General features: G+C 33.1%; 1 protein-coding gene across 4 annotated transcripts in view; it reads right to left on the reverse strand.

Annotated features, from left to right (window-relative positions):
• LOC122445234 (U2 snRNP associated SURP domain containing) overlaps positions 1-18,487 on the reverse strand; it is a 46,194-nt gene that overhangs the window by 10,554 nt on the left and 17,153 nt on the right. For 2 of the 4 annotated variants that reach the window (XM_043474183.1, XM_043474181.1), the window contains exons 7-23: positions 17,878-17,945; positions 17,272-17,366; positions 17,153-17,188; positions 16,983-17,065; positions 15,807-15,972; positions 15,429-15,640; positions 14,441-14,484; positions 11,298-11,402; positions 10,303-10,369; positions 10,059-10,222; positions 8,574-8,736; positions 8,095-8,174; positions 7,603-7,690; positions 6,459-6,581; positions 4,965-5,121; positions 4,041-4,136; positions 3,298-3,364 (exon numbers count right to left, since the gene is read on the reverse strand). In XM_043474183.1, the coding sequence (XP_043330118.1) occupies positions 3,298-3,364; positions 4,041-4,136; positions 4,965-5,121; positions 6,459-6,581; positions 7,603-7,690; positions 8,095-8,174; positions 8,574-8,736; positions 10,059-10,222; positions 10,303-10,369; positions 11,298-11,402; positions 14,441-14,484; positions 15,429-15,640; positions 15,807-15,972; positions 16,983-17,065; positions 17,153-17,188; positions 17,272-17,366; positions 17,878-17,945 (1,814 nt within the window). Of the gene's footprint in view, positions 1-3,297; positions 3,365-4,040; positions 4,137-4,964; positions 5,122-6,458; positions 6,582-7,602; positions 7,691-8,094; positions 8,175-8,573; positions 8,737-10,058; positions 10,223-10,302; positions 10,370-11,297; positions 11,403-14,440; positions 14,485-15,428; positions 15,641-15,806; positions 15,973-16,982; positions 17,066-17,152; positions 17,189-17,271; positions 17,367-17,877; positions 17,946-18,487 lie in introns of those variants that run through there. The other 2 variants (XM_043474182.1, XM_043474184.1) reach the window with 2 other exon arrangements.

The following is an 18,487-nucleotide window of genomic DNA, read 5'->3' on the forward strand; positions in this document are numbered from 1 at the left end:
AGTCAGTTTCTATGAAACAACACAGCAGCAAAGGCCTTATCTATTAATAATTAACATATAACCTTAATAATAAAACAATATATTAATTTTAAATATTAGCACATATTACTTCACATCATAGTTGATTATGAGGGTTGGATTGGTATGTCAAATAAAAAGAAAATGAAAAACTAACTACAACAGCTAAGGATACAAAGAAGAAAAATTCTCCTGTTCTTCCAGAAGCAATCTAGTGGAAACAGACAAGCAACTGTGACAAGCTGCTCATCATGGCCAGAATAGGATTAACAAGTGTTCCTCAATGTTCTTCAAATACAAAGAATGAAGTGACTTAAAAGAAAAAATTTGTATGCTCCAAGACTGGGCTTTGTGAGTGTTAAATTTTAAATTTGAGCAAAACAAGTGTTCTATGTACAAACTAATTCAGAAATGTTTATGTATATTGAAACAAAATTCCTCATAAACAATGTGGTGATATGAACATGATTACCAGCATAGCCTAGAAAATATGTCATTTTCTCTTTAATATTTGAACCCGATAAGCCCTTATATGTTGGTATTTGGATACTAACACTCTACCATGAATAAGGAGTCTTTTAGTATATATTTACAACTATTTGTAACAACATAAAAACAATTATAACCATATTCCTTCCAAATAAAATTTTAATTATTTTAGAACCTGATAATAAGACACACACAGAAAATTTTAAGCAAAGTAGATAACAATAGAGGATATACTGTTTGCCTTCTAATTTCTCATCTGCACAATACTAATAAAATACTTTTCAAACTTTATACTCTCAGAGCCCCACAAATCATTAGTAGTACATATAGGCATAACTCAATACAATATTTACATGAGGAAGAAAAACAGAAAAAAGTCAAAACCCAAGATTAAAAAAAAAAACAAAAACTCTTTTCTGAACTAAAATTTATATAATATTTCTTCTTAATTTGTCAGAAACTTCCTAAGCACAGTTCTTAGCTTATTTTTTAGAACACAAGAATTTCTTGTCTTATGGTACAAAATAGTTCTACACGTGCCTCACATGCTTTTAAGTGGTTAAACTGTGTGTGTGTGTGTAAAAACAGATGATTACTGAAGGATTATTCTGGAAAGAGCCAGTCAGTAAAGATGCAAAACAGTTAATGAAATTGTGTGACATATGAAGTGAAGAGCGCTTAACCAATTGTCTGTTATTGACAAGTTCAAAAAAATTCAAGAAAAATTTTTTTGCCATTCTAAATATTCCTTGATAAACTTCCTTGTACACTTATCAGACTACCTGCTTTCAACCAAGATGAATACAGAGCAGATAAACGTAGGGACAGACATGAAATAACAACACCCATGATACTTCAATTAAAAAAAAAATGTGGGTCACAGAATAATATGTAAAACATTATATAATTTATGCTTTAAATTTATGCGTATTTTTATACAGAGGAAGAATCTAGGAAACTAGAAACTAAATACCAATCATGTTATTGAAGACTTCTAAAATGAACTACACTACAGATGATGATTTTAAAAATATACATACTTTACAGTTATCATTTAAATTTTCTAAGGCTTAAGCAATCTATTCTAAATGGCTTTGACTTTAGCTCTTAGTTACCAGTTCTAGGTTCAGATCTCAGCCCCAACTTGTTCTTTTACTTTTAAAGAAATGGAAACTCAAGACTCTAAACCCATAAAGAATTCACTACAAATAAAATTAAAGTACTATTTCGAACTTTTCTGCAAAATACTAGTGATACATACATACATACATATATATTTAAGCCAGTCTTCCGCCACAAATACAGTAAATTACTTGTGTCAAAGAGCAGCTTCTTGGTAAAAAGGTATTTTTGGACTCAGCCACTAGAGAGCAGTAGTGAGGTGCAAGAAAACTTCAAGAAACAGAACAGAATTTAAGCATTTTCCCCCTATTTTGCACTTTCATAAAGTTCTTTTTTATTATGACTTATTTGGAACTCCTAGGAAAAGTAAAAAATATATATTATACTCGTAGTGATCCGTGCTTCCCTGTATGAATGTATGATTACCATCAACACAAATGCATACGCATTTCAAACATTAACATAAATAACAAACTTACTGCAAAAATTTAGTATGCTTAGAAACAATACCACTTGAACAATACTTGAGTTCTGCAAAGGCTTTTCTACCCTTTATTTCCCTTAAATTAACTATTTTATAAGAACAGGTATTCATTTTAAAAAACAGTGATCCTACCACAGTGAGAGATGTTAACTAATGATGGGATTGCAGACATAAAGATGCAAACAAGTTGTACTGTTTCCAATTCCTGTACTTCTAAACAGCCTCAGTCAGGTATTTCTGACAGCCAACAACATCTATATTTTACAAATATGTTGTCATAATGATTGCTGACATGTTCTGATCACACTGTTTCTGGAAAGACACTACTGTAGACAAGTTTTCTTCATCATATCAAACTGTTTCCACAAATGCTTATCAATCATATTTCCTTAAATTTAAATGCTAGTAATATCCATTTATTAGATCCATACAAATGCTCAAATTGTGCTGGGACATAAAGGGACTTTTCCTTTTGCTTACTCTTCCATTTGAAAACAAACAAACAAAGAAAAAACCCAGAAACCTCTGCTTTGTGTTCTTGATGCCTTCTCTTTCCCTATTAAAAAACTAATTAACTTCCTTTGCATTGATTTGAAAAGGTGTCCAGTGTTACCAAAAAAACTACCAACATAAACTTGCAGAATCTGGGAGCAGGAATTCCTATTGCATTCAGTGCTAATCAGCAAAATTGAAAACTATAATAAATTTTCTATATGATGAAAGTAAGTGGTTTACACTTTTATTTTTTTTTTTTAGTTCTTCTGAAGTGTGTACATTTAAATAACAAAAAGAATGGTCAGAATGCATTATTTTTCTTAGCAATGTACATTCCAAAAGAGCATAACCTTCCCATTCCCATTTTAAAAATCACCATTTTGTAGAGCCGAAAGATTTAAAGATTTAAAACAAATGCAGTTAACCATTTAGTAACTACAATGTGAGAATGTATAACCTAGCACAGAAAAATAAACTCAAAAGCAAAGTGAAACCAGATGCATCAAAACCAGAAAGCAAACGCTCTTTACTCACTAGAAAAACAATGAAGAACTAAAAATGATCCTCTTAAAACAAGCTTTTTTAAGAGTTAAGTTTTCTTCTTCCCTATTATTCAAGTACACCTCTTAATGAAAAAGAGACTGTATATGCAGTAAGAAACTGAATATATTCTAAACCTAGATTCTTACTTTTGATTTTCTTCTTCTTCTGATTCTTCATGCTGGTCAAATAACTCCCATTTAGAAGTTGTTACAGCTGAATGGAAGGAAAAACAGGATGTAATTCCATAAGGTAAATTAGCATTTTGCAGCAGCACAGTAGAAGCCTAGCTTTAGAACTGAAAGCTTATATTACAGAAGTTATCTACATTTATCTTTTCTTTGAATAGCCATTTCCATGTACTAAATCTATTTCTTTCCTCACACCTACACTATAATTTTATTCAAAGTAACAAATAACAGTCCTCTTTGTTTCTGTGCTAGATGCGAAGATTTGTTTCATTAGAACCCACAAAATACTAAATTAACAATAACACTAGGATACATGTCCAAGCAAGTATGAAAGGCAGATCTAAACTGCATCTAATAAATCAAGCACTAGAGGAGACACAGTGATTTGGATTTTCTGAAACTGACCTCTAAATTTCCAAATAGGCATCCCACCTACATTTTCTACGGATTGGCTCAACCTGAAAGGTTTTCAGTGATTTCTGATTACTCCAAGCATCCAAACTGAAGGATCTAAGAAAACTCTAACAGCAACAGAAAACTTAGCCACTAGAAATATAATATGGTAATACCGGGTCTTAAGGTTGAAACGTGTTTTAAAACACAAAAGGAAAACTACACCCACACACACTCCCCCCCAATGTTCAGTAAAATTTTAAGTACTCAATTTTCTAAAGATTTGCATTTACTGTACTTTAACTTACCCTGTGCTTCCAATTCAGATTCATCTACAGCTTCCCATTTTGATGGGGCAACTTTAAATATAGGCTCATTCTTCTTTGAATCTTCAGTTGCATCCACTAAGGAAGAAAAATGAGCCATTAACTCTGACTACTAGAGGATGACTTAAAACGCTCATGAGTATTCGCTATATTATTAAAAAGCAAAACTAAATAAGGTCACACACGGCCTACTAATGCTAGTGTCAAGAATAACGATTATGACTATTCCAACTTCCTGCATCTGAAGGCTAATTTTTAAATATCAATGTAAGTAAAAATAATATATATGTGTATATATAAAACACACACCCAGAACATACAAGTGGTTACTTCAAGCAAATGGAAAAGTTGAGGAAGTAAAAAAAAAAACCCTTTAGTACCTTTATCTAATTATTTTTTAAAGTATAAAATTCATATTATTCAGTATTTTAACACAGAATTCAAATGTACTGAAGAGGTACACTAGGTATCCTTAATTCAAAAAATTATTTCAGGCAGCTAGGAAAACAAAGTATAAGTTATGAAAACTAATAATAAAAACAGAATTGATAAAACAAAATACTTGGGATTATGCATACAACTGAACATAAGGTTTTTGCCTCTGGTTTCCTGACAATTAAGACAGGAAAAACTTGCTAGTATTTTAAGAGGCTGACTATTACACACACACACACACAAAAAAAAAAACACAAATATGACCAGAAAGAGTACGCTTTTCTTGGTATGCTTAAATGTATTGCTGGGTATGTGAATTCTGAAAAGTCAAAAATAAAAGATAGAAAAAAGTTAGTAACTGACACCTTACTCAGAAATTATAACCTTTTTAAACATCAGCATGTGCAGAAATGAAGAGATTTGGAAACAAACTTATTAGCTAGATTTAATGAGTCTGAAGTCTGAACTCACAAGGCACTCCATCAAGATCATCATCAAGGCTCTTTATAGGGACTCCATCAAGGTCATCAATAGGAGTAGCATCAATAGGAATTCCATCCACATCTTCTAGAGGGGCACCATCCAGCTCTTCCTCAATGGGGGCACCATCGAGGTCATCTGGTACATCCTATAAAAACACATACTATTGTAACATGTTCTTTTGTGTGGAAAGTCCTATCACTAAAACATTAACTGCAATCCAGTATAAACCAAGTGGGCTTCCCTGGTGGCTCAATGGTAAAGAATCCGCCTGCTAAGGGGCAGTGCAGGTTTGATCCCTAGGTCAGGAAGATTCCCTGGAGGAGGAAACGGCAACCCACTCCAGTATTCTCGCCTGGGAAATCCCATGGACAGAGGAGCCTGATGGGCTACATACAGTCCATGGGGTCGAAGAAACAGTTGGATAGGACTTAGCAAAGCAACTAAACAACAACAACATACACCAACCAGCTGGAGAGTCACATTCCCAGGTACAAAGTGCAGATATAAGAATAATATATTCTTATCATCCAGTCTGACAAAGAAGCAGTCATCTGAACAATATTTATCAAATATTTACTATATACTTAATGACGCCAGGTATCATATGAGGCACTAAGGATACAATAATGAGTGAAAATGAGCTTTGGTCCCTTAGTCCCTCCTGTCATAGAGCTCAGCAGAATTTGAGGGGTGGAGGGGGCAGGGGAGTGAAGAAGAAGCTAGGCAATCAGATAATCACAACAGTGTAGGATGACTTATACAACAAAGAGCTGCACTGTATTATTAGAATGTATAATAAGTAGGTTCTACCTAAAGAGGTCAGAGAAGGCTCAATGAACTTATGCTCAAACTGAGATCTAAAGGGTCTGAGACAAGAGAAGTTCCAAAAAGAGGAAAGAACACGTACAGAGGTCTACGGTAGGAGAAAACGTTGATATTAAACAAACTGAAACAAGGACCATGCAGTTCAAGTAGGGAAGCAAATCAGGAGAGTATCTTGTAGAAGTGAAAGCAAAAATACGATAGATGGATTAGGATGGTGAAAACGAAGATGAAGGATTCAAGAACTACTGAGGAGGCTTAAAAAAAAAAAACAAACCAGAACAGTGATGAACAGAATCTGCTACCACTGTGTTACACATCTTTTCAGGTACATATTTACTTACATAGGTATCTTCAGTTTAACAAAATGAAATTGTGCTGCATATTTCGCTCTATTACTTTTTTTTTCTTCTATTAATATACAATAAATCTTTTCATGTCATCAAATAAAATACCAGTTATCAATTTTTACATAAGGATACAAAACAGAAAATTCTATATAATTTCAACTCCTGGGCTCCAACAATTCCAGCAACAAAAATCCACTATTTTGTGGTAAACAGACAACATATTTTCCACAAAGAAATGTTACTCATATCTGTACCTCCAAAGCATCCCCAGAAATAAATTTTAAGATAATCAAATACAGTGAATACCTACCTCTGCTTCCTTTTCTTCAATAATATTTACAAGTCCTAAGAAAATATTTTGTAGTTTGATCAAAAATGGTTCTGGATAAATTGCCCAATCTTCCCATGCTCTAAAGCAGGTCATTACCCGTTGCTAACAGGAAAAAGACAATGAATTATTATTCCGGACAATATGTATCAAACACCATCTCATAATGACCATCACAATTTGCTGAATTTCCATCACAATTTTCCTTTAAAGCAATATTCTTTTTAAAATTTAAGGAAAATAACTGTTTATCATTACAATATTTTTTTATCATTACAATTATTTTTTTAAATCAATGTTACCTCTCAATTAAAAGAGGAAAGACACTAAGAATAAATATAATAAAAAAAACCCCAGTAACTGCTTGCTCTTGGTCACCTAAGCTCAAGTTCCCTCCCCCCAGAATGATACACACTCTGGGACACACTAGCCTAGAAACGAATGAAAGCTGGATCCAAGTGTAGCCAAGTTCTGATCTGAATCCTTCATGGTCTGATGACACACTTCCTGAGTCAGATAATAATACCTCTCTCTGTCCCATCCTTAAACTCTTCTATAACCTCTGTCCTATGGTCAAAATGTAAGATGAAAAAATTTTAATGGAGTTGTTTGTCTGAATCCCCTAAATGGTGGAGTCATTGGGAATCTTCCCAAGCTAAAAATTTCCTTAATGAGTGTTCTGCCCATGGAAGTATATCTATTTTTTTTAACTATAAGTAAAGTATTTTGTTTGGCTTTTCTTAACGTTGGTCTATAGCTTCAAAGTTTAGAAAAAAAAAATTAGTAACGGAATATACTTTCTAAACATGAATAACTAAAATGTATACTTCTAATCCAGCCAAATCATATATACTACTACAAAACAAGTCATCTTCTGAATGTCTTTTGTGAAGACTAATATTTTATTAAAATGTTTAAAAATAAACCAGACACCCAAAACACTACACATATTTTAAAATTTCAGACTTTTTCCAATACTGAAGGAAAAATGGTGGTAAATTTTAAACCAATAATTTCTGAAACATCCAAGTTATGTCTTACAGTCGTCTTAGCGCTCCAATGTGCTTCCCAGACCCCATATCCCATTTAAAACACTAGGGCAAAAATAACCAAACAATAAACATACCTTAAAGTTTTCAGACTGTAAATGGCCTTGAATTGTACGATAGGTAGCATTGAGGTCTGAAAATATCTGACACAACTTTGTTTCAAAACTGAAATTCAAATAATATATTACTTTAACTCCTATTATTCTGAATTTTTCTTTTGCAAAAGCCCCCAAAGAGTCTTAAGAACTAGTTCCCTTGATTAACAAGGAATTTTACATCTAGGTTACTTTGGGCCATCTAGTCCAACCTCTTTGTTCCATAAAATAGGGAACAGAAAAGTTAAGCAACTTGTCCAAGGCAGAAAAAGGAATAGCAGAGCTAAGATTAGGGCTGATATCTCTAAATTTCCCTTCAAAGCCAGTTCTTAAAGAAAAGCTTCCCTAATTCATAAAATAAACACCAAAAAGGAAATGTCGGGAACTGAACAAGAGTTATTCTATACTCTTTTCTGAGCTCCTTACCCCTAAACATTTTATTTTAGGCATATCACCTTACATCACTATACTTACAATTTTCTATAATAGGAAGCATTGGCAACTTTGGCTGAAGAGTTGTATAAAACATCAGAAACCAAATATAATCTGGCAATCTAGAATACCAAAAGATAGCATAAAATGGATTAAAACTGAAAACAGCAAATAATGCAGCTAACAAAAACTCCACACTGAATTTTTTGAATCAACAGCATAAGGCCAATGTTTAGCTATAATTTAATTATCACTAATTAGAAGAGTTTTAAGAAATTCATATCACCACAACCATGACTTTGGCAGGAATAAAAGTTGTAATTCATTTACATTTCAACCTGTTGATAATTTGTGTCAACTAACCTACGTTTCCCAGGCAAAAGGAAAACAAAACTACATGGGAAAGATTTCTTCAGTCAAGTTCTTGATTCAAAAATGAAACCAATTTCAATCAAAGCAGAAGTCAGCTATTACCTCTTTTTCTTAATTAAATGTTCCATAAAGAAAAATCACTCCCATACCTTTTTGGGAAGGGGTGTCTTTAAGATGGACAAGGACTCCGTAATGCAATCCACTATTTCTTCAGCAGCTTCAGCGTTATTAAGACAGAAAACCATTGCATCTCCAATATCATTTTTCCTTGGAGTTAGCCCCCGCAGAATTTCTTCTAATTTGTCTCTCTGTCTGAATACAATTTTTTTTAAACTTGTAAATATTTATAGACAAATTTTAAATACCACTACAGTTACTGCTCACAAACTAATTTCTTTAAAACCCACTCAGATAAAATTCTGAAGGCTAAATTGTGTTAAGTCTGATTTGCATTACATACTCCAAATGTGTTACGGTTTTTTAAGAACTTATATGGGGAAGAACACTTTTCCAAGGAACAAATAAATTACCTACTTCAGTACTTTCAGTTTATAAATTAAGTAAATTAAAATTAGTCTTTTTTTTTCAAGAGTCCATGAGAACATCACAGTTCTATTACCCCATTACACTGAAAAAGAACCTTCATGCTCTCCACTTTCCTTTGAAGTCTGTTACTTTAGCACATCCGCATAGGATTAGGACAGGCTAAAGCAAGGGTTAACAAACTTTTCCTGTAAAGGATCAGACAGTAAATATTGAGGCTTTGAAGGCCATTCAGTCACTCAACTCTGCTACTCTAACACCAGAGGAACCACAGACTACAAGTAAAAGAACAGATATGGCTGTGTTCAAATAAAACTTCATTTACAAAAACAGGAGGCATCCAGATTTAGCCTATCTATGAGCTTAAGTATATGCAGATCCCTGGGCAAAAGTAATGATGAACATACATCTTTAGAACCAAATATACTCTCAAATTATATATACTCTCTATTATCAATGCTCTTACAAACAATGCACCAATGCAACTATTAATAGCTTTAAGATTTATAGGCTAACACAATGAAGCATATAGTTATACAAGCTAAGTATCATTTTAGCCTTTCCCCCCCCAAATCAGGAATACAGAATTTCCTTTGAACATTTCAATAGTTAAATTTGTTTCTGCTTCTTAAACCAAGCTAACTGCACTGTAGCAGTGCTGAACACTAATAATATGTTTCCATGGTGGCTGCACACTGCACTTCTTAGAGCAGCTTTCTGCATGGCCATCCATCTCACTTCATTAAGTCATACAATAGTTTTTCCTCTTTATGCTGCACTCAGAGAAGCAACAATTCTAAGGGTCCTGAGATAACTTCTGTATGAATATAAAGTATTCCACTGCTAAAGTGCCATCACTTAAGAGATCATTATCAATTTTTATCAGTAGGAAGAGGTCAAGTTCAGGACACATATTTACGCTTGCCAAGATGTTTAAAATGAAAATGCATATGTTAAGACATGTAACTATTTAAAATAGTCACAAATTCTAAAGCCCATTTTATTTTAAGGTTAACCCATCCTGCTCCACTAATTAAAGTGACCATTAAACCATCTTTCTGAAAATAAAACAAGGAAAAAAAAAATCTTACTCTTCCTTAAGTGCTCCCTTTTTACTTGGCTCCTCTACAAAAGCTTCTGTTTCCTGCTCTTCTGACATCCCATGCAAATATGGATTTAATGGTGGTGGCCTCCAAAAAGATCCATTTTTGAACATACGAAAATCTTCCGTCCGCCACTTAGTTGGAGAATCTCCCTAATAAGTGTCAAGAATGCTATTAGAAAGGTCCAATACCTCAGATTCAAAATTAACAAAGTAACTGATTATATACATGCCTGGAGAATAGAATAAAGCTTCCACCTATAGTAAACATGGGCTGGTGTCTGGTTTTCAAATAAGAATCTAAAACAGAAACAAACAAAAAATTAAACATCACTTTTTTTTAATGCAGAACTGCCTTCAAGTAAGTAAAAACAAATGAGAAATTTTATTCGCCTCTTTAGTTCTAAATAAAATCAAAAGCAAAGATCCCTGAAAAGAAATCCTCACCCTCACTCCAAACCGTCTCTTGACTGATATTAACACTCAGAAGATACATATGCATCATGCTGAGTCTTACGATCAGTTTTATTGAACACTTATATGTCAGGGACTGTGTCTGGCAATGGAGAAGTCTTCCCAAGATGTAATTTCAAAAGCAGCAGTTTTTACATGACTTAACTGTGAATGGATGTGTTAGACATCATAACTATCCAGAAGATAAGTAGTTTTCTATAAACCTCATTTATTCTACCATATCTTGCTTATGACTCTTTCAGTGAAAAACAAAATTTAAAGTATTTTCCTCCGAGAGAATGATAAAAACAATGCTATCTAACACCTGTGGCCATAATACAACTCTGGTCAATAATGTGTTAAAACTATCCTCTCACCCCATTACAAAAATAACCTCATACTTTCAGGACTTTATTCTTGGAATATTTTTAAAGTATTTTAAAAAAGCACATCTGAGGATAAACAGAATGTGGAGTGTGTGTGTGTGTCTGTTCATCCAAAGATGAACCCTGAAGACATATACTAAGTGAAATTAAGTCAGTTTCAAAAATACAAACAAGGTATGACCCCACGCAGATGAAGTACCTAGAGTATTCAAAGAGACAGAAAGTAGAAACGTGGTTGCCAGAGGCTGAGGGACCAAAGGAATGGAATTACTGTTTAAGGGGTACAGTTTCAGGTATGAAAGACTGCCACTGAACTGTACATGTAAAAACAGTAAATTATAAGGGTATACTACATGCAAATTTTACCACAATTAAAAAAAAATGCATACCTGAACATAGGATTATTGATCTCTCTGTTCATAATCATAGCTTCAAACATTGGCCCTTCACGTACAACAAACTCTATCATTCGATGTATCAGGGCGAGCAAATTCCTACAACAACAACACAGTTAAAGAAAATGGATTCAGACCTACCACTATATAAAACTACACTTGACCTAAGTTACTATAATTGTGCAGAAAAAGATTGTCCTGCTGACTAATACAGAATTTATACCAAGAAAGTAATCTGGAGCATATGTTAATATACCTTGTGCATTAAGAGGGAGTAGGGTAATGGGGATAAGGGAGTGGGAGGGAAGGGAAGGTGGGGGTGGGAGACCACAACACAGCTTCATAGCAATAAAGATTTCAATTTCTAAATGCCACTTAACTTTATTTTTCAAATACAAAACATTAAATTATGAATCACAACTAACTGGAAAGCTGCAAATATATAAAATCAGTAACTCAGAGCTTATATGTTATCATAACCATCTAAACACTTACACACTATCTCAGTTTTAAAAGAAAACATTTCTAAGCCAAGCACTTTTCTGGTGATATTGAAATGTTATAGACATGACTACAGTTTGTAAAAATGCAAAACTAACAAGTTTAAGGCTGATTTAAAGAAAAAAATCCATCCAAATCCTGTACTTTTCTGGTACACATATAGCAGATGGAGTTTTTATTGAATCTGACCTTTAATGAGGCAACATCCCTTTGTATCACACTTCAAACTAGTTCACATAGTTTATGACATGCATAATTCTGTCTGTGTGTTATGAACCAATAAAGCAATTATATTGCCAAAGCCTTAAACAAATGGAGTCCTCTTTTCAAAATGTTTCAAAATACGGGACATGATGATATTCCCTTTCCGTTTTTCATAACAATTACTTCCCAATATTTAAGCAAAAAATAAATATAAGTAACTTTTTAGTTGTCGTTTTGTTGACTGGGTTTATAGAAAGTCTTTATTTTAAAAATCTGATACTTTATGAGACTCCAAACACAATTTCAGACATTGATTACAATGCCAGGAAAAAATAATTCAGTTTATTACAGCTACTTCTGATTTCTCATTTTATTAGTTGCCACCATATAAAGCTGGCAAATAACAATTGGGAAAAGCAAAAGGATATTGGCTCTTGGTACAAGGCACACACTAAATTACACCTTTAGCATTCCCAACTCAAATTAAAGGTTCATATAACTGCCAGAATATAAATTAAATATATAGTTATAGAATAAGACATTTTTTAAGACATTTGCTCTGTAAAGCCCTGCTTCAGAGTACATGAACAATAAAATAATTTATCTCATAGTAATTATAATTATTTTCTCAGACAAACCTACTTAAGTGGACATTAAAATCTCCATATAATGAAAAAAATCACATGGAGGTTTAGTAAGTGTTTAACACCGGGGGAACAATATATTAAAACTATTAATTCAACCTCATATTGTTAAAACCCCCAAAACCCTTAATTTTAAATCTAAAATTTATTTCTTTCACAAATGCTACTAACTGCTCTGCAAATATGCAGTTCTTGATATCCAAATGAGAATGTATTCTCAGCATCCATATGGCTAATGAGTGTTTTAAAGGAATGGAGGTAATGCAACGTAAAGTACTGATTCAGTCCCAAAGCTCCCACTGCTATGCGTCAAATTAAACTGAAGGGAAATTTTGTGTATCATAATATATAAAACTAATGACTAGGTGGGCAAATACTACACATCCAGAAACTTCTATGAATTAAGTCAAAAGCAACTTGCATATTAAAGATAGATGAAAAATGGTTTAGCAAGTTTAAAACAAAGGATTCATTGTAATGGTGAGTCAAGACTTTACAGCAAAAGGTATACTCAAAATCTCATTTAGAAATAAGCTGAGCCACATGTAAAACTAATACTGGATATACACTTTTTGAGTGCTGCAAATACACTTCCCTATGAGTTCTTTACCAGTGGGGGAAAAAACCCACTATAGTTTTAAACAGGCTTGTAACTGATAAATCTATTCTTAGAAAATATAAAGTTTAAAAGAAGTTCTAAAATGCTTCATGATTATTTAAAATCAAAATCTGACAATTAGTTGTTGCTAACTTAAATTCAAGATTCTTAAAGAATTGTAATCACTTATCCTTAAGGATTATGTGCTTATTTTTAAAAGGGTGACTTTTCTATCAGAATGAAACAGTGTAGTACAAAAAGATGATATAAGTGCATTATTTTATTTTAAAATGGTAATTATCTTATTCTGGGCAACAACAACAAAAAAACAAAAATTGTCTCTCAGTTATAATAAAACCACATTTACTGGAGTTGATCGTACCAATGTCTGGTCAAAAACTGTATACTTTCCCAATCCATCCCATGATGTTTTCCTGGTCCCCCGCTGCCGCAGACAGTTCAGCTGGTGTTGCTCACCAAGGCCAATGTCAAAGAGAATTTGGTATTCTTTTGTGTTCATTTATTATTCAACCAGTGTTGTGTTTCTGTGTTTGGGAAAAGGCTTAGCTTGACTGAGCAAGAGCATACCTATAGCATGAATTCTTCCGCTTTAACATTATGTTGAAAAAGAAAAAAAGGAAGAAAGGAAAATAAAAGAATTCCAAAAACTTTTATTAAAAAAAAATTCTAGTTATGACCAGTGTTCATAAAAACAACAGAAATTCCTTCTTAAAATCATTTAGGAAAAAAATAAAGCTACACTTTCAGTAAAGAAAACTCAAACTAAGGTTGTACACTAAACACAGACAATTCAGAACCAAGAAAAAATAACAGATCAAGTCAAAATGTAACATCACCTAAAATTTAAGATATATTTAAAACACCTACTTTCCCATCACAGTAGTCTAGTATTATTAGACTAGCAACTCCAGATTAAATCTATTAAACACATTCTAACTGCTAAAGCTATAACATTTCCTACATTGGTAACAAGAAAAACAAAAAAGATAATGACATAAAATTGCAAAGTGTACTAAAGTTGATTAAACTTCACATATCCCCCCAAAAAGTACTGGGAAGGAACCATTGCTCAGTCAAGATACTACCTTTTCCTCAACACTATTTTTTTTTAAATTCAGAAGGGGATATTGTCTATATTTAGATCAGTAATAATAAAGAAAAACATGTACCTTTCTGTTGGGATAACCACTTTGACTATGGCTTGCGACAGAGTCTGTATATGAAGTCACATCAGATAATAAACATAGAATATGTGAGTATTGTTAACAAGTAACAAGCAAAAATATACATATGCATTGAAAATACTACACAACTAATCACAAGTTTTGCAGGCAATCACTGCATCTGAAGTAATTATACACTAAGCAATTACATAAATGCAAATGGATGTGTTCAGTGAACAATAAACGTTCACCAAATGCAAAGAATCAGAACATTCCTGCCAGAATGCACATCAATGCACTGAAATAGGTACTACACTGAGAATTATCAGATAAAGATTTTAATTTGTGAAATAATTAACTGCTTGCCTCTAGCCATACAGTTTGCTACTTTGTTCCCAAGCCTTTAAAACCAGCCCTGTCATTTTTAAGTGTAATTAATTCATAATAGAACCAACAAATTCTTATAATTTGAAATTAAGTTGGTTTTATGTTTAATAAAAAGAAAATACTCACCCTTTGCTTTTAAGAGTAAACTTTTTAAAAACCACATACGCTCTCAAATATTCTAATACCTCAGATCTTGAGAAGTTATTAGCTAGTTGCCATCCAAACAATTTAACTATTTAACTCCTAGAGTCTTTCTAATTGAAAAGGCACTTAACCAATACAAAGTATCACTTTCTCAAAATAAATTTAGATACTACACTTAATCAAACCTGGATACAACAGAGGACAAAGGAAACAAAACAAAATAAAAAAATTTAATAAGAGGTCAAAAAAGGAATGGTGGCCACAAACAAAAATATGATCTATTATCCCAGTACAGGGTTTCCATGGGCTAAAGGCAGGGAACACATCTAAGTTATTTCTTTTTCTTTAACAGTTGCCAAACAGAATTACACACACATTTTCTATAAAATTGTTGAAAAGAAATACTACCACAGATTTAGTATTTACAAATTAGATGCGGCCCTATGTACATTTTTTAAATTACCTTCTCAAAATCCTCCTTGTTTTTAGGTGGTGGTAACATGGGAGCATTGGGGTTTTTTAACCGCTCTCTAGGCTGCGCATTAAAAGGCAGTCCTGATGGAGGTGGGGGAAGTGTATGTTCCATCATGGAAGGCGGAATGTATATTGGATGTGGAGGAATAGGCACAGCTTTACCCCAACCTAACTTCATTTCAAAAGACATAATCATCTTTCCTAAAAGAAAGAAAAGAAAAGTCACATTGGTAACTCTCAAAGAATCTCTAGTGATATGAATTAATTTCCACGTTTAACCTTTCCACTTCTGGTTCACTTTCCCCCTAGAGTTTTGAAACTTTTCAAATCCAAAACAATGTATGAATTCTATGATGGACTTCCTTACCATTTAAATTTTTTAAAGCTCTTTCAGCATCTCTTCTGTTCATAAAGGCCACAAAGCCACAATTTCTCTCTCTTGCCCTTTCTTCATCAGTTCTAGGCCACATAATTTTCACACTGGCTAATGGTCCAAATCTTCCAAATTCTTGGCACAACATTTCTTCATTCATCTATTAAAAGGTGTAACATATTTTTAGTATGCAAAGAAGAAAGAAAAAAGAATTCTATACAATGAAAAGCAAAGTAATTTTGCAAGATAAGAAGAGACCTATCAATGCTACAATTTTCCATCCAAGTACTAGGACCTCTACAAGGGGAAAATTCTGCCTTCATTGGCATTCATAAACCTTTTCATTCCAGAAACATTCTGTTTTACAGAAGTGGCCAAGTAAAGACACTGGGAGGCTGGAGAAATAAAAAACACACCTTTACCTTCATTATTCCTCCTTTTGAGAGTCTGCATCTAAAGTAAGCTACAGCAATGATTTGTTTTACAACAATGATTTGTTCAGCATTTACCAACATTTTTTAGGCAGCAATGATAATCATACTTAAAATCAAGGAGGAAATATTTCTTGGCAATGAAAAAAATAAAAGACCTGATTACTTTTTTCTTTTCCAGCACCCAGCTACCAGTGTAATCAAGAAAAGACAAAACGGAAAATGGTAAATATGCAATGAGGTCCAAAACATGTATTATTTTTTTAAGATATTATGCATAACAACCACTACATTCAGTTAATATAGCAGGGGCAAGAATTAAAATATAAAAGGCAGCAGAAGTATTATTTTGCTATTATGGAGACAAAAAATGAAAAAAGGAAATCCATAAGGAGGCAGGCTATATCAGAAGGAGACAGTCTAAAAAGAACACTGTCCACCACTGGTCACATCCTGATTTGATAAATAAAATCAGTGCCTAGGGAAACATCTCACAATCAGAGTGCAGTCCAGCTATAAAAAGGAGACAAGTCCTCAATAGTTACAGCAAGAAAATTTGACCCGCATCATCAGTAAGGCTCAATTTCACAAGGTAAGTTTAGTTCCTACCTACTTCTACCAAATCTGCTTCTTTCACATTCTTGAATTCATTTTTTTTTTAATATTGATTGACAAAGCAGTTTCCCAACAAAAGCATACAATGTATGAGCCAATATCCACCTTACTTTTCTAGCATTACCTGTGGATTAATGTTTCCAAGGTATAGATTAGTGGTGCTTGGATCACCTACATCATGTGAGCCAGGTGCATAATCATCAAGAACTATGACAAAGAGGAAAACAATTATAACCTGCAAAATACAAAGTTTGGACAATTTCTACGAACTAGAAAAGCAAAAAACTGTATTACCACCAGATGATCGATTTCTTCTTGAAGGCGCGTCCACTTTAAAAGAAGAAAAAGAAAACAATTCTTAGTTTTTAGAATAGTTCATCACAAATATAAACATTAAAATAAATGTCACTTACTAGAACGACGCTGACCATCAGAATCTGACTGTGGAGGTTCAAATCGACTTAACCTGCCTTTTGTTTTATGTCTCTCATCACGCTCTTCTTGAATTCTGTTGAGAATATATATCATCACTAATAATGAGCCAAAATTTGGTTGTTCACATTTGAAAACAGAACTTATCCAGATGTCATCTTCAAATAACTAAAAGTGTCCCTCAGCTACAAATCATGAGCAAATTTCTGACATATCATATAAGCAAAAGAATATAAAGCCCACTTTTAAGCTGAAAAGGAAATTCAACATGAAAAACACTCAAATTTGTTCTTCTTGGCTAAGATAGACCACTCCTCACCCCTATCCCATTGACTATACTGTTTCCACTGCAAACAGGACTCTGGACATTAGTTAAATTCAACTTAATTGAATCCATACAATGCAAGCAACCTAGATGCTGCACAAAATGCTAATCTACTGTCAAGTACACCCCACAAAATATCTAAAACAGCTTTATGTAAGCCAGTTAGTAAAAACAAACTGGTAGACTACATTCTTCACACCTGCATCTGTAAGAATCAGCTCAAAATACCTATGAAAGCCATTCTCAACACTATAAAACTTACTGTTTCAATTCTTCTTTGAAGAGTTCCAAATTGCTTTTTTTCTTTTCTTTCTCCCCTTTCTTCAGTGGCTATGAAGGATATGATAAGTTATACTTCAAACAAAACAAGGTTAAACAAAACTAATGGTTTGACAATCAGATCACTTTAAATATACTTTTATTTTTGTGCCAATTATGATCTAATTATTTAAAAAGAAAGAATGCTTCTGTTACAACTGTCTGTCCTTCCTGTTCTCTAAAACTAAGAATTTAACAATTAAATTATTAAAACAACAAGCAGCAGTCTTAAAGTAAAGGAGACACCAACTTTATCCTCTCCTTAAATAAAAGTCTGCAATCGTTAGGCCAGAATACTGCTGGAGGAGCACTGGCGGGAAAATTAATAAACATAAAGTAACTGAATTGTCATGTAAATAACTGCCATGAACAACTACCAGAAATATGCACTCTTCAAAACAATCACCTTGGAGGAAATGAACTATTGAAACAAACAGCAACCCTGCTGGAATTTCTCTCTTAAAACTGCTTCCAAAAATGTTTTGGGGATCCTTATTTTAAAAGATCCGTATTTAAAATCCTTATTATTTTATTTTGGGATCCTTATTTTAGGA

This window comes from Cervus canadensis, chromosome 7, assembly GCF_019320065.1.
Source record: "Cervus canadensis isolate Bull #8, Minnesota chromosome 7, ASM1932006v1, whole genome shotgun sequence".
In the NCBI taxonomy this organism is placed as follows: domain Eukaryota; kingdom Metazoa; phylum Chordata; class Mammalia; order Artiodactyla; family Cervidae; genus Cervus; species Cervus canadensis.